This window comes from Protobothrops mucrosquamatus, unplaced genomic scaffold (assembly GCF_001527695.2).
Source record: "Protobothrops mucrosquamatus isolate PMUCROS unplaced genomic scaffold, P.Mucros_1.0 scaffold4154, whole genome shotgun sequence".
NCBI classification, from domain to species: domain Eukaryota; kingdom Metazoa; phylum Chordata; class Lepidosauria; order Squamata; family Viperidae; genus Protobothrops; species Protobothrops mucrosquamatus.
Window position 1 is genome coordinate 20,725 of NW_015390080.1, and position 13,995 is coordinate 34,719.

Here is a 13,995-nt window from a genome sequence, read left to right on the forward strand (position 1 = left end):
GGGGGGATAAAGTGGGATTGATAAACGACTCGCCGCCTTGAGTCAAGCGGGATAATCAATCTATTCATCCATCCATCGCTTAGAAACCGGACAGTCCGCATCGCTTCCAGGCAGTAAATATTTGGGGAGCCTTGTGGAGGGGGGGGAGGGAAATGTCTTCGACTGGGTAAAGCTTGTCTGCTTTAGGGGCTTTCCTCCATCGCAGAAAAAAAGAAAAAAACTGCCGATCGGCTGGGGTTTGGGGCTCGGGGGAGCGGGAGGACCGTGGCGACCTGCATCGGGCATCTCCTTTGCTTTGGGCTGCCGGGACCCGGTTCGTTACTATTTTGCTTTCTCACTCTTCCGAGCCGACGGCAACGAGGGCGCGCCTGTTTTGGCCGCTGTTTACGAAACCTAGACACTGGCGTGAGTCCCGGGCGTTGAGGAATTTGCCTGCCCGGAGTCGTTTGTTTCCCCGCCCCTCCATCTGTTTGCCTTTTCCCCCTGACCTGGGCTCGCCTCCCCCCTCTTTTCCTCTGGAAAGCCCCCGCCGGCTTCTCCTTGGACCGGTTGCTTGCTTATCCCGGCCCCCCCCCCCTTTTTTTTTTCTCCTCTCGCCTTGCCTCGCGGCGCCTGGAAAGGGAGGGCTCCGTATGTGTTTACTTGGAGACAGGTCACGTGCCCGCAAGCGCCCCCCCCTTTTCCCAGGAGGAGGCCCCCGCATCTCCGCCCCCGCCTCGAAGTCAGGACAGCGGAAGTGATTCCCGGAATATGGCCGGATGAGTCATTTGATGCACTTAATGAGGATTCCTCGCTCGCCCAGTCAGGGGTTCTCAACCTTGGCAACTTTAAGACTTGTGGACTTCAACTCCCAGAATTCCTCAGCCAGCTTTGCTGGCTGAGGAATTCTGGGAGTTGAAGTCCACAAGTCTTAAAGTTGCCCAAGGTTGAGAACCCCTGCAAGTTTATACCAAGGTTTGCGCATCACGCCGGGGATCTGGGAAATTGCTACAAGGTTTCCCGTCTCGCGCTTGGAGTAGGAACCGAGCGAGCGATCCATCTGCTGGGCGGGGGTGGATGGATGGAGCAAAAAAGGCTGTACGAATAATTTGAGTTGGTGGCTGTTGTAGTCAAATCTATCGTGTGATCGCATTCTGAATTACTTGGTTGTGCTACATCGGTCAAATTGACGGATCTCTTATTAGCGCCGTATAATTTCTCCGACTGACTGAAGTGAAGGGCGGTGAAAGAAGGGCAAATGTTTTAGTTACTACTCCTTTTCCATCTTTTTCCAGTGTTAAGGACTATAGTGTTACATCTCTTGCCAATAAGGAGGGAAGAAGCTGGTTAATTGTATTCTTAGCCGGGTTACTTAAAATGAGGGGGGAGCATATCAAAACGTGTTTTCCCTCTATTCCAGTGTTTCTCAACCTTGACAATTTTAAGGCATGTGGACTTCAACTCCCAGAATTCCACAGCCAGCAATGCTGGCTGTGGAATTCTGGGAGTTGAAGTCCACATGCCTTAAAATTGTCAAGGTTGAGAAACACTGCTCTATTCATTCAGGTATATTGCTACACTCACCTAGGTTTCAAAGCCAAGATGTACCTCTAAAGATATAGCTAACAATACAGTATATAACAATACACTTTTGTTATTGTACAGAAAATACAGTTGCCCATTCCATGTTGGTGCAAGGGAAAGAGAGTTTTAATCTTCTTTAACTGCAGTCCCACTTGAAGTTGTTGTTCTGAAAAAAGAATTGGCTATTAAAATATCCCTGTTCTTTAGTGGATCATTACCTATCTTGAAGAGCTAAGCAGACTTGAATACGGTTAATGCTTGGATGGGAGACTGTTGACTAGGAGGTAGAAAACAAACAGATCATCCCCCTGAGGTGAGCCAGGCTGCCAGCATCAGACTTGATTTTCTGAAAATCCCTCCAGATCTGGTTGTGCCATTAGGTCTGAGGACCTCAGGGCATTGGCAAATGAGTGAGGTGGCTCCATGGTTATTAACATTTCCTCAGCCATTGTTTCTTTTCTATAGCCTTGTTTTTATAATTTCAGCACTTTCTAATAATTGTTGTTTATACTAATAAAACCAGAAGAAAAAAACCAGAAGAAAGTAGGGACAAATCACTTCTATTTTGTTGGCAAAACACCTCCATATGGATGTGTCTGTAGGCACCAAGAATCAAGTCACACCTGAAAGAGATTTTAACTTTACTTTTTGGCAATGGAATGGCAATTGTGAGGAACTTCCCTGTCCCTGATCCACGTTTATTCCCTGAATAAAAAATGTAACTATGTTTAAAAGTGTCATTTGACTCTTCCTCACTTTGAGCTCCCTGTGACTTTAGACCTTCAACAATAACTTTCTTACAGAGTTGTTCCAAGGATAAAATTTGAATTCTCCCCCCCCCTCAGAGTTTACTTTTGAGCATTTTGAGAAAAGATAATACAATTACAATAATAAGTACAGTACATCATTTTGATTAGATATGCATTAGCTAAACATGATTCATCGGAGATTTTTTTTAATATAGTTTGCTTGTTTGTTTATTATTTTCACTCACGTCATAGCAATGATGATAGGTGTTGTACAAGAATTAAAATCAGGCAATAAACAAGTTGCTTTATGTATTACTGCCCTTAATAATTTTTGCAATTTTGTGAAATTGCAAAGTACCTACATAAAATCAAATTACTGACATGGGATGGGAGCCAGCGGCATTTCAACTAAATTTCATAGTCGTTGTTTGCTTTGACATTCATGAGTACAGGCAGTAGCTCCTTTGCGCCTGTGTTTACACATTATATTAAGCTATTCTGCCTTGGCACAAAATAATGACTGCGTGGTTTGGCTCTATCAGGATGACAAGAGCTTGTATTTTTATTCCCATCTCATGTCATATAGGGGAGATCTTCATTTTCTAATTGGACAATTTTTTCACTCTCTTTTTTAGACATTTCACGATGATCTATCTATGCATTTTGGCCCTAAGTTTCGGGGCCTCCTTTGCTGCTCCAGGTTTAGATCCTGCTTTAAATGATCACTGGCTGAGCTGGAAATCATGGCACAGCAAGAAGTATCATGAGGTGAGTTTTTCTTGGGACTCAAAGAGCACGATTGCTTTAGTAATTGACAAGGTATAAAACATGCCTTTCTTGCAAAAAGAGTCATGCGTTAGAAATAGTTAATTAGGCATCTTTACAAAGACATTTTTTTAAAATATGGTAATTTGGTGTGTTGGCTAAATTATCAAAATGTGGTTTGGGACAATGGTAGTTTTGAACCAAAGTTTCTGCAATAATTTAAATTGATAAATGAACTGGACTCCCTTTTGGAAATAGAATAGAATATTAAAGATATAAAAGAGCAGCAGCTTGACTTGATGTAATTTCCAAGTTAAATCCCAACAATAAAATTCTGCTTGTTTTGTTCCTCGTTCATAGATGGAAGAAGGCTGGAGAAGGATGATCTGGGAAAAGAATCTGAAAATGATTGAAATGCACAACCTGGACCACAGTCTAGGCAAACACAGTTACAGACTAGGAATGAATCATTTTGGAGACATGGTATGGATGGCCAAAATTGCCAGGTTGTTTTTCTTGAGCAATTGCTTGCATGTTACACTGATGAATCTTCTCTTTCTTCAGACTAATGAAGAATTTAGGCAAGTGATGAATGGCTTTAAACAATCTCGATCTCAAAGGAAATATAAAGGATCACTATTTCTTGAGCCAAACTTCCTGGAGGCTCCAAAATCGGTTGACTGGAGGGAGAAGGGTTACGTAACACCAGTAAAGGATCAGGTATGTGCCTTCCTTATTTTAATTGCCCTAAGGCAATTAGTGTAAAATTTATAGCCCTCGTAGATATTATTCCGAACATAGTTTTAGAGCTAGAAAAATTGGGAGAAAAAAATGGAAATGAGGAATTGGACCAGTTCTACAAGAAAATGTATAGCAATTGGGAGTAGATTATGATAAAGAGGAGACAAGACAGAGGTATATAATGCATAATGTAGGCAACTTGGACAGAGAAATCTTTTTTCCTTTTCTCACATTGTGATATGATACAAAGAACAATACAGAGTTCTGTGGAATTCCTTATGGTAATGTCCACCAGTGTAAACAATTTTAAAAATAGACTGGTCAAATGTATGGAAATTCAGGCTGTCAGTGACTTTTAGTCATGATAGCTGTATAATAAATACCTCCTGAAACATAGGTATCTAAAATGCAAACTGCTAGAGTGCAACAGTGGAAGAGACCTATCACAGTCCTACCCAAGGGTCTTCAAACTTGGCAACTTGAAGACTTGTGGACTTCAACTCCCAGAATTCCTCAGCCAGCCTGGCTGGCTGAGGAATTCTGGGAGTTGAAGTCCACAAGTCTTCAAGTTGCCAAGTTTGAAGACCCCTGGTCCTACCTATGTTTACAGGCTTCACAAAGTCATCTAGAATAGCACAATGAAGACAAAAGAGGTTCATTTAGACAGATCATCACTCTGAGCCAGCCGAAGCTGAGCCAAATGCTTTTCCGCAGTGCTAGTTAAAAATCCACGTGCCAAGAACCTAAAGTAGTATGTACTTTGCAAGGATTTTAACATTCCATGACTTGTAGCATGCATTTTTGAAATAAGAATTATTAAAGTGCTTGTTCGTTCAGTCTTTCCTCTGAGGATGCAAAGAACAGTTGTGTTGTTTTTTTCTCGTGTACTGCTCTGTAGTCTTATTCAGCCAGGAAATGAAAACATTGTAGAAAAACTGCTAGGTAATTTGCTGAATATGCACTTTTATAATTCCGTTATTTACAAAGCCGACACTGTTCTTTGTGTAGATTCTGTGATCAAAGTTAAAGGCTGGAGTCACACAAAACTCTTAATATAAGGTTAATTACCCAATTCCTGGCTAGGCACAATGCATTGAAACATAAGCTGCTGCTGGCTGGATTTCTAATATACTAAGCCATAAATAAGCTCAGTATGCGGTGTAAATCCGCCATTATAGAAAATAGGAGATGGGAGTCCAAAACGTTTGAATAGCAAGAGATTTAATTATTGCGTGCAATAAAGATTACTTGATAAGCAAAAATAACGGAAGCAACATTGGGAGATGGGAGCAGTTGTAGAGACAAGGCGAAGCACAAACTGAACTGAGAGAACAAAAAGTAGCAGACAATATTTTTCTACTGTTTGTTAAAGTAACAAGTTAGAATACAATACATCACTTTTTTTAAAAAAAAAAAAATGCACGTTCCATTTCACCACAGGGTCAGTGTGGATCTTGCTGGGCATTCAGTGCAACTGGTGCTCTTGAAGGACAGCACTTCCGCAAAACTGGCAAGCTGGTTTCTTTGAGTGAACAAAATCTGATTGACTGTTCTGGGCCGGAAGGAAACCAGGGCTGTAATGGAGGACTTATGGACCAGGCTTTCCAGTACATCAAGGATAACAATGGCATTGACTCAGAGGAATCATATCCATACATAGGAAAGGTAAAAAGTCACCTTTGAATCAAGTTATGTCTCTTTGTTTTGGTCACTGACCAGCAAAACAAAGCTTTCAAAACCAGGTTTATATCTTTTCATTTTGATTTGTGAACTCCACTTGGTGTTTTTTTTTTAGTCACATTCATTTGTCAGATTTATTTGATATGAGAATATAATTCCCGCACTAATGACAAATGATCCTTTCATTCAAGGGAGGCTTCTTAATTATTGTCCCCTCCTTATGAGGACAGTACTCCCCCAGATAGTCCCACCTTAAGCATGAAAACCGTCTGGGTGACTTTGGGCCAGACTCCCAGACCAATTCACCTTGCAGTATTGTTGTCGTGAGGAAAATAGAAGAAGGAGTTGCCACTTTAAGTTACTTATAAAGTAATAAAGACAGGATTTTTTAAAAAATCTAAAATACATAAGAGTTTTACAGAATGTTTAAATCAGGGGTGTCAAACTCAATTTCACTGAGGGCCGCATCAGCATTGCGGTTGCCCTTGGGCCAGGTGGGTGTGGCCAGAGTGGGTGCAGCCTACTGGGTGGGTGTGGATGGAGTGGGTGTGGCCTACTGGGTGGACGTGGCCAGTTCTACATCATTCCCGTCAAGGGTGCCTGTGGGGGCCTGGGCAGGAGTGGGACAGATCTGAGGGTCTCTGGCAGAAGGGGGTGGAACCGGGGCAAATGCCAAGGCATGGTCCATCGGGGCAAGTGCCAAGATGGCCACCACAAAATTGTACATTGGCTCCCGGCTGGTCTGGGCCAGGGCCAAGGCAGCGGGGGCCGTTCCCTCACTGTTTCCAGGATGGCTTTGTGGGCCACATGAAACCACTTTGCGGGCCGCATCTGGCCCCCGGGCCTTGTGTTTGACATGTCTGGTTTAAATTATCAAATGAAGACTTTTTTTTAAAGATATGTGTAATGAGTATCCGAATCTTAGAGACTGCTAAACTCTTTCCCACAATTTCTTAATGGGTTTACAAATGACATCACATAACTTTGTTGCTAGAACCCGTTGGTTCTCTTTAGTCATCCACACAAAGGCAGATTGGAAACAATTATCATATCGGAACGACAGAAATGGTTCATAACTCCAGTAAAAATCCCTTTAGCTTGGACATAGAACTTGTTTTTCTGCTTTGTTTTGCAAGCAGGACATTTGGTAAATTGGATTGTTCCAGGAAGTTTATGTTGTGATATAATCGCTTCATCTTACTTATGCAAACAAAATAACTACTGCAAAATCTTTCCTGCTATTTCAAATTTACAATGGAACAGGTCTATATTTATAGATGAGCTAATTTATATGTATATTTCTTGTAGTCTTTTCTTAGTTTTACTGCATTTTGTATTTACGTTGCATGCAGTATGAAAATGACCAGAAAGAAATGAGACTCCATAGCAAAGGATATTTATAGCTGCAGATGAAGTAAGATAGTATTTCTACCTTGTTTTAGGGCTCATTGCCTTTTCTTATTTACGCAGTCCAGAAATTAGTAGCTTCAGATGGCTTAATCATGGGCAACCAAAAGACATGGCATGCCCTAAAGCAAGCCATATTCAGCCATAATTGCTATCAGTCCTCCAGTTTCTATCTCAGCTACCATTGCACCTTTCTGTTCTTTACATGTTAAAAAAAAATGGCTGTCCAAATTGGAATCCTTGCCTTCAGGGTAAGAAAAGCCAGAATCTTCCTTACCCTTTTGAATCCTTGATTCACTCCCTCACAACCATTCATGTGGAGAGGGAAAAAAACCCAGCTCATCTTTACAATTGTTCCGTGTTGAGCCAAAAGCAAAAGTTGATCCTTGGTTTAACTTTCAATCTGGATGCTATTTGCCGGCCTTGATTTTGTGGATCAGACCCTGGATCATAGTTAATGTGTGGACCTTGATTACAGCTTAGGCTTTGGCCTACATTCGATTGCTATATGACTTTGGATATTCAAATATTTCCTGTGGGCAATTCAGAAATGAAGTAAATATACATTTTTCTTCTGAATGAGCTGTGTGTAAAACATTTGATTTTAAACTGTTTCAAATTTAAAATATCTTTTTTACATTTGAAAAAAACTAAATCAATCTGATTCAAGCAGTTCCTTTTGAGTGTGAAATAATTGCTTTACACACAAAATGGGCATTTGTAGTATAAATTTTGCTTCAGATTGTTTGATATACCCCTAATCTATTGCATTCCTACCTTCTGTGGGCGAAATAGCTTGAAAAATTGCAGTGTTTGTTAGGTTCCCTACAAAAAAAATTTTCTGGGTGTATAAAATAGACATTTTGTGCCACATTTGTTTTGTTTGTTTTATAGCAGAACTAGCTAACACTTTGAAAAATGGAGCTTAGCTCTTAACCGCTGCACTGATTCTTTTTTTTTTTTTAAGGATGATGAAGATTGCTTGTATAAGCCTGAGTACAACTCTGCTAATGATACTGGCTTTGTGGACATCCCTGAAGGACGGGAAAGAGCTTTGATGAAGGCAGTGGCTGCAGTTGGACCTATCTCTGTGGCTATTGATGCAAGCCACACCTCTTTCCAGTTCTATGAATCTGGTGAGGATTTATGAAAACAAAGGCTTTTGAATGAATCTATTAATCTACTGCCGTCAAGATGCACTGGATGAAATTCCCATCCCCTCAACCATCATTATAACCTATACCTGGAATTATTAGGGTTGTGGTCCTACGTATCAGGAGGGCACAGGGTGGGGAAACTATAGAATAGAGTATTGGTGGTGTGCATGAAATAGGAAATAACTTGAAAAGGTTCCAGAGTGCTTTAATAGCCCCCAATTCAATTTATATGTGAGCAGTATTTATTCACACATCCATCCATGCATATCTATGCATACCTGCCTATCTCAATTCAGGCAAGGATTATCTAAAATGAGCTGTTCTTTATAGAGTAGAGCTCATGCACAGCTATACAAGAGTATTGTGTACCCATGTATTGTCATAGTTGTAATTACTGTGAATTGCTAATTGTGTTAGAAGTAGTACCAGCATATCACTGAGTTCAGGACATTTCCTGTTTGTTTTTTTCTTAATGAAAAAGCATCATCATCACCTCTTAATTTGTTTAACAGTGCCTACTGAGGAATCCATTCAACTTGATTTAGATTTCTTACTGTTATTTGTGCCTGATGTTGATTCCATTACTCTATGTTCTCCAGGATTGAGGAAGGATATATTGGGTTGAGAAACCACCAAAGCTTTTCAGTAGACAAAAGCAATCAGGAAAGGTCCTCTTCTGCCATGCAAAGAATGGGAAGATGGACCACTATATCTCTTGATCTTCTCCAAAATCCAGAAAGAGCTAACAGAGACTTATTCAAAAAGATCTGCATATGTTAGAAGAGTCTTGATTGCAGACGATCCGAAGCTTGCTTAATTTTGTGCTGAACTTTTTACAAGATCTATTTTGTGGTGGTTCTGCCTTCAACAAATCTACCTAAAAATAAGCCCCCCCTATACTTTTTTTTTTTTTGCAAGTTGGTGGAAGGAGATTGTATTTTGTGAGATGGTATATGGATTTTGAAATTTTGTTCCTGTTTCTTATTCTGGCACTACTTAGTTTGGGCATTATTTGTTATTTTCAGCAAAAGTTGGATACCATATAAATTGGGAAAAGCATAACTCATTAGAAAAAACTTGTCTAAAGCTCTAAATCTGCTAGCCTTTATTATCAAATATATTGTTTGATGATTGGACTATAAGATAGTCTGCCAAGAAACATACCTTATCAGGTATATATAAAACCTTGGTCCAAACACCTCATGGGAATAGATATGTCAAGCTAAACCAAAATATAAGACCCCTAATGGCTTAGTATTAATACAATTTCTTGAGAAGTTATTGATTTTTGGAAGCTAATCAACTGTTCTAACTCTAGGTGTTTACTATGAACCACAGTGCAATAGTGAAGAATTGGATCATGGTGTTCTTGTTGTTGGTTATGGACATGAAGGTACAGATGATGATAACAAGAAGAGGTATTGGATAGTCAAAAACAGGTATGCTTAAAATATTTAGGAGTTTGTTTCACAAATTTCCTCTGCATTCTTGCTTTCAAATGCAGGGGACTAACAATGAGGCATGTGAGCTGTTAGACACAGGTAGTCCTCAGTTAACTAATCAGGAACTCTATTGCTAAGTGACATGGCCATAAAATGGGGGGGGGGGAACTCACATGTCCACATTGACTTAGGGTAGTAGTTGTGGTCATTGAGTGAATTGCATGTGGTAGTTAAGCACAACATAACATAACCATGACTTCCTGCCAGCATCCCAATTGACTTTGCTTGTTGGAAGCCAGCAGTGAAAGTTACTTTGGTGATCATGTGACTATGGAATGCGATGACCATTGTAATTGCATGCAAGTTTCCAAGTACCAAATTATGATCATGTGACCATGAGGAAACTAATGGCCACGGATTTGAGGACTGGCTGTTAAGGTGTCCTCATTCAGTGCCATTGTAACTTCAAAAGGCTGCTGAACAATTGATCACTAAGCAAGGACAACCATTCCAACCAATTGTAGAATCCTGGAAAAGACAAGTCTGAAGATATATTTCAAGTTGGTGCCCTTCAACTCTCGATTACAGGTCCTGCTTGTTACACCTGATGGAAATTGTAGGATCATTCATGTCTTAATGTAAATAGTTGTAAAGTTCTAGTAATTAACAGTATAAAAATAGCATTTTTAAAAAATCTCAATGGGCTAATGACTCCTTTTCAATGTCGATGTCGCACACTAAAATTATAGTTGTTTGTTTTTGTCAACCAAGGCATTTCATAACAATTTCATGTGTAAACTAAATCAATTGATTTGGCATTGGGGTGAATGCACTCAGCTTGCGAACTGCATTCCTTTTTTTCTTTTGTTTTGTTATCTTGTTTTTAAAAATCTTAAAATCCATAAAGCAGTGTCGTATGGTGGTTATCGTGCTGAACTGGCACTGGGGAAACCTGGGTTTTCAATCCATGGGAATGTTATGTGTTCTTCCTTGCACTGCTGAAGGAGAGGCACAAGATACACGTGTTAGCAAAACAAATGAAAAGAGAGTGAGTGTATAGATTGGTCAGGAAATATTACTATCCTCCAAAAGGGTGGCATGTTGGATGTATAGGTTATCATACTACATCATAACTTTGTATGTTACGTGCACATACTATATTCTAAAAAGACTCTTGGCAGAGTGGAAAGATTCCTAACACACTCTTATATTGTTCTTTTCAGCTGGAGTGAAAAATGGGGAGACCAAGGCTACATACACATGGCTAAAGACCGAAGCAATAATTGTGGAATAGCTTCAGCAGCTAGCTACCCCATGGTATAATTGTGCAAAGAAAAGTGTCACCTGGGACAACCAGAGCCTCCTTAGATTGACAGAAAGATGAACCACTGGAACAGGTCTCTAGCTTGTTGGTCTGTCTTGGCACATTCTGGCGCCACCGAAGTATTCTGGCATCGAAAGGATTTTGAACTGACAATTGCACATATTTTCTAATGTATTAGATTGTATTGGTTTCTTCTGAGAACTAAGTTGTGATTTAATTTTTTTTTTTACCTTGAAACTCTCTGATGTTTACTTGTTGGCAAGAGAAGCCTTCTTTTTTAAAACTTTAAATGTTGCTTATGAGCCCGAGCTTGTAATATTGATAGCTTGCAGCCAGCTATTTTATTTTTTAAACTGCAACTTGCACAAAGTGTTACAACACCCAGAAATAAATACTGAACATTTCAATATCGTTCTATGACCTTTGAGTTTTATTTGTACATTAAATTTGTTTTTTTTGTTGTTGTTGTTTCATTTTGGGTCAGTTGGGACAGTCATTTTCTGGAGTGGTTAAATTTGCTTATCGGATGTTATTTTCCAAGCAAGACCGTTTCCTGAAAAGGAAACAAAGGAGAGTGTTCCTCCTTTTTCCCTTCTCTCAAAGTAAATTCTCTCTTCTATTTGGCTAATGTTTTATACAACCAGAAATATCCTATTGGGGAAAATGTGAACAAAATACAAGCAGTAATATTTAGTTGTATTGGAGTTTCTTTGCTGCAATGTAGAAAAGCACTTAATTATCATAGAATTGCCTGCCAGTGATATGGGTGATTTAAAAAGTAGATTGGCAGGGACAAAAACAGCTAGTATGGATGTAATTATAATCCACGCTTTGGCATTCCTAAACAGAGAGAGCCAGTTTGGTGTGGTGGTTTAAAACACAGCACCAAGGGCTAGGGCAGGGGTCTTCAAACTTGGCCCTTTTATGACTTGTGGACTTCAACTCCCAGAATTCCTCAGCCAGGCATGCTGGCTGAGGAATTCTGGGAGTTGAAGTCCACAAGTCTTAAAAGGGCCAAGTTTGAAGACCCCTGGGCTAGGGAGTGATTTGGGGCCAGTCATTTTCTCTTAGCCATGGTAAAATCTCTTACAAAATGTTGCCAAAAAAATATTACTAGTCTGTGCATCTAGTCCTCGCAATTGACTTGAAGGATCAAAACAAGAACTAATTCCAATAGCATCAGCTTTTAGGAAGAGTGATGGCTGGGTCCAGGAGTTGAGGGAGGTTTCAAGATTTGACAATGCAACCTTATACATGTCTATTTGGAAGACATTATCAAGTCAAGAAAAGCTTCTCTAAAGGAGATTATGTTGGATAGGCTGCTGGGAGGTGTCCAATATTGGGGAGAAACATATGTTCAACTTTTTAAAAGAGGAAATTGGTATCTCAGTATATATATACATTGTCTAATATATATGTGTGTATGTGTTTGTGTGTATATGTGTGTGTGTGTGTGTGTGTATAATGGGTACACAAAACATTGGAATCCTGAGAAAGTATGAAGAATTGATGTATGAAAATTTAGTAGACATGACTTAAATAATCCTGCAAACTCTTTTTCTGTAGATTTCTTAGATTGACTTAATCCTTGTGACCCTTAAAAGCTTACCTTTGTTTTTGCTAGACATGGCTTGGTAAACAAGGTTTTTCCACTGTCCTTGACTGGTGATAAGTAAGTTGATCATTATGTTCTTGTGAAGTAAGCCAACCTGATCCCTAACTTGTTGACTCAAAAATTGGTCATACTAAACTAAGCAGGACTTCCTTCTGAAAAAAAAAAGCATGCTGGAAAACTGCAGTCTAAATTATGTACAATGCTAAGTTACTGCAAGACAAGACCCAATTTCTCATAATGTTTTTCAAGCAATTCTTTTTACATCGGCAAAACTATCTAAAAAACATCTCCGGTGAATGTCAGTGACAGGAAAGCATATTGTTTTCTGTAAAGATCTGAAGCATCAAAGGTTTGACTACCACAGGAAATGGAACACTTCTAAAGGCTGGCAAGTTTGAAATGGGAGAGGATGAGGTTAAATGTGCTGAGAATGCATTTCAAAATGAAGTATCCTGGCTCTTGCCCCATGTTTTGTTTTCAAACACAATAGCACATGACTCAAATAGGATATCTTGGCACCTTTCCCTTAGTGCTAAACTTCTGCTGGAAGTTAAACAATAATTGGCAGAGAAGTGACCCAAGGACAATCTCTTTACAGGTACATTCATTGATCTGGTCAAGAATTTTTGCTGCTATAATTGCCTCCTCCATGGATATTGGCAGGCTGGTTTAATATTAATGTATCTTATTCAAATCATCTTGCCTGTGACTCTGGGTGGCTAACAACTTTAAAAACAACTTTAAAAATAGCAAATAAAAAAACCTCCCTTTTTTTGACCCTGTAATCCCTTAATTCGGGGTAGAGTCAGGGTGACTGGATAGAACTGAGTGTTTACTGGCTGGATGCCCTTCCTGACATCACACAAAGTCCACAGCAGATATTTTTCCTTTGCACTTTAGGAGATAAATATCTGTCACTACCTAGGGTTGAACTCTCAACCTTCCAAGAGGGAGGCAAGTGTCTACACCAGTGGTTCTCAACCTTTTTAATGCCGTGACCCCAACCGGTCGTAAGTCGAGGACTAAACCGGTCGTAAGTCGACTACCCAACCGGTCGTAAGTTGAGGACTTTCCCTGCCCGGGAGCGCTGCGCATGCACGTTTCCACCCCCTGCGCCGGCCGAGGCATAGCTGGCAAGCGGCAGAGATGGAGCAGGCCGACCACCAGCTGGCCCAGCCCAAGGGAGGTAAGGCACCCGCTGGAAAAGGGGAAAAAAATGGCGGACAAAAAAAATGGCGGACAGCCTTGCTTGGCGACCCCCATGAAATGGTCGATCGACCCCAAGTGGGGTCCCGACCCACAGGTTGAGAACCACTGATCTACACCCATACGCCAGAGTTCTCAACCTTTCTGGCTTTGTGGACTGGTGGGGGAGAGCCGATGGTTCTGTGTGAGTGGTGGGCAAGCATGCACGCAGCTCTACTTGTGTGAGCGGCAGGCACGCTTGCCACACATGCACATGCACTCTCCGACTGCTCACGCAATTGGGGATGCACGTGCCCACCGCTTCAATAGCCCGGTTCCAAATGGCTCATGGCCTAGTAGTGGGACA

General features: G+C 40.5%; 1 protein-coding gene across 1 annotated transcript in view; it reads left to right on the forward strand.

Annotated features, from left to right (window-relative positions):
• LOC107298633 (cathepsin L1) overlaps positions 1-11,240 on the forward strand; it is a 12,010-nt gene extending 770 nt beyond the window's left edge. The window contains exons 2-8 of the mRNA XM_015828011.1: positions 2,948-3,080; positions 3,438-3,560; positions 3,642-3,797; positions 5,259-5,483; positions 7,873-8,041; positions 9,381-9,501; positions 10,728-11,240. Coding sequence (XP_015683497.1) covers positions 2,958-3,080; positions 3,438-3,560; positions 3,642-3,797; positions 5,259-5,483; positions 7,873-8,041; positions 9,381-9,501; positions 10,728-10,827 — 1,017 coding nt within the window. The 5' untranslated portion in view covers positions 2,948-2,957 and the 3' untranslated portion in view covers positions 10,828-11,240. The remainder of the gene's footprint in view (positions 1-2,947; positions 3,081-3,437; positions 3,561-3,641; positions 3,798-5,258; positions 5,484-7,872; positions 8,042-9,380; positions 9,502-10,727) is intronic.
• Positions 11,241-13,995: the final 2,755 nt, after the last annotated feature.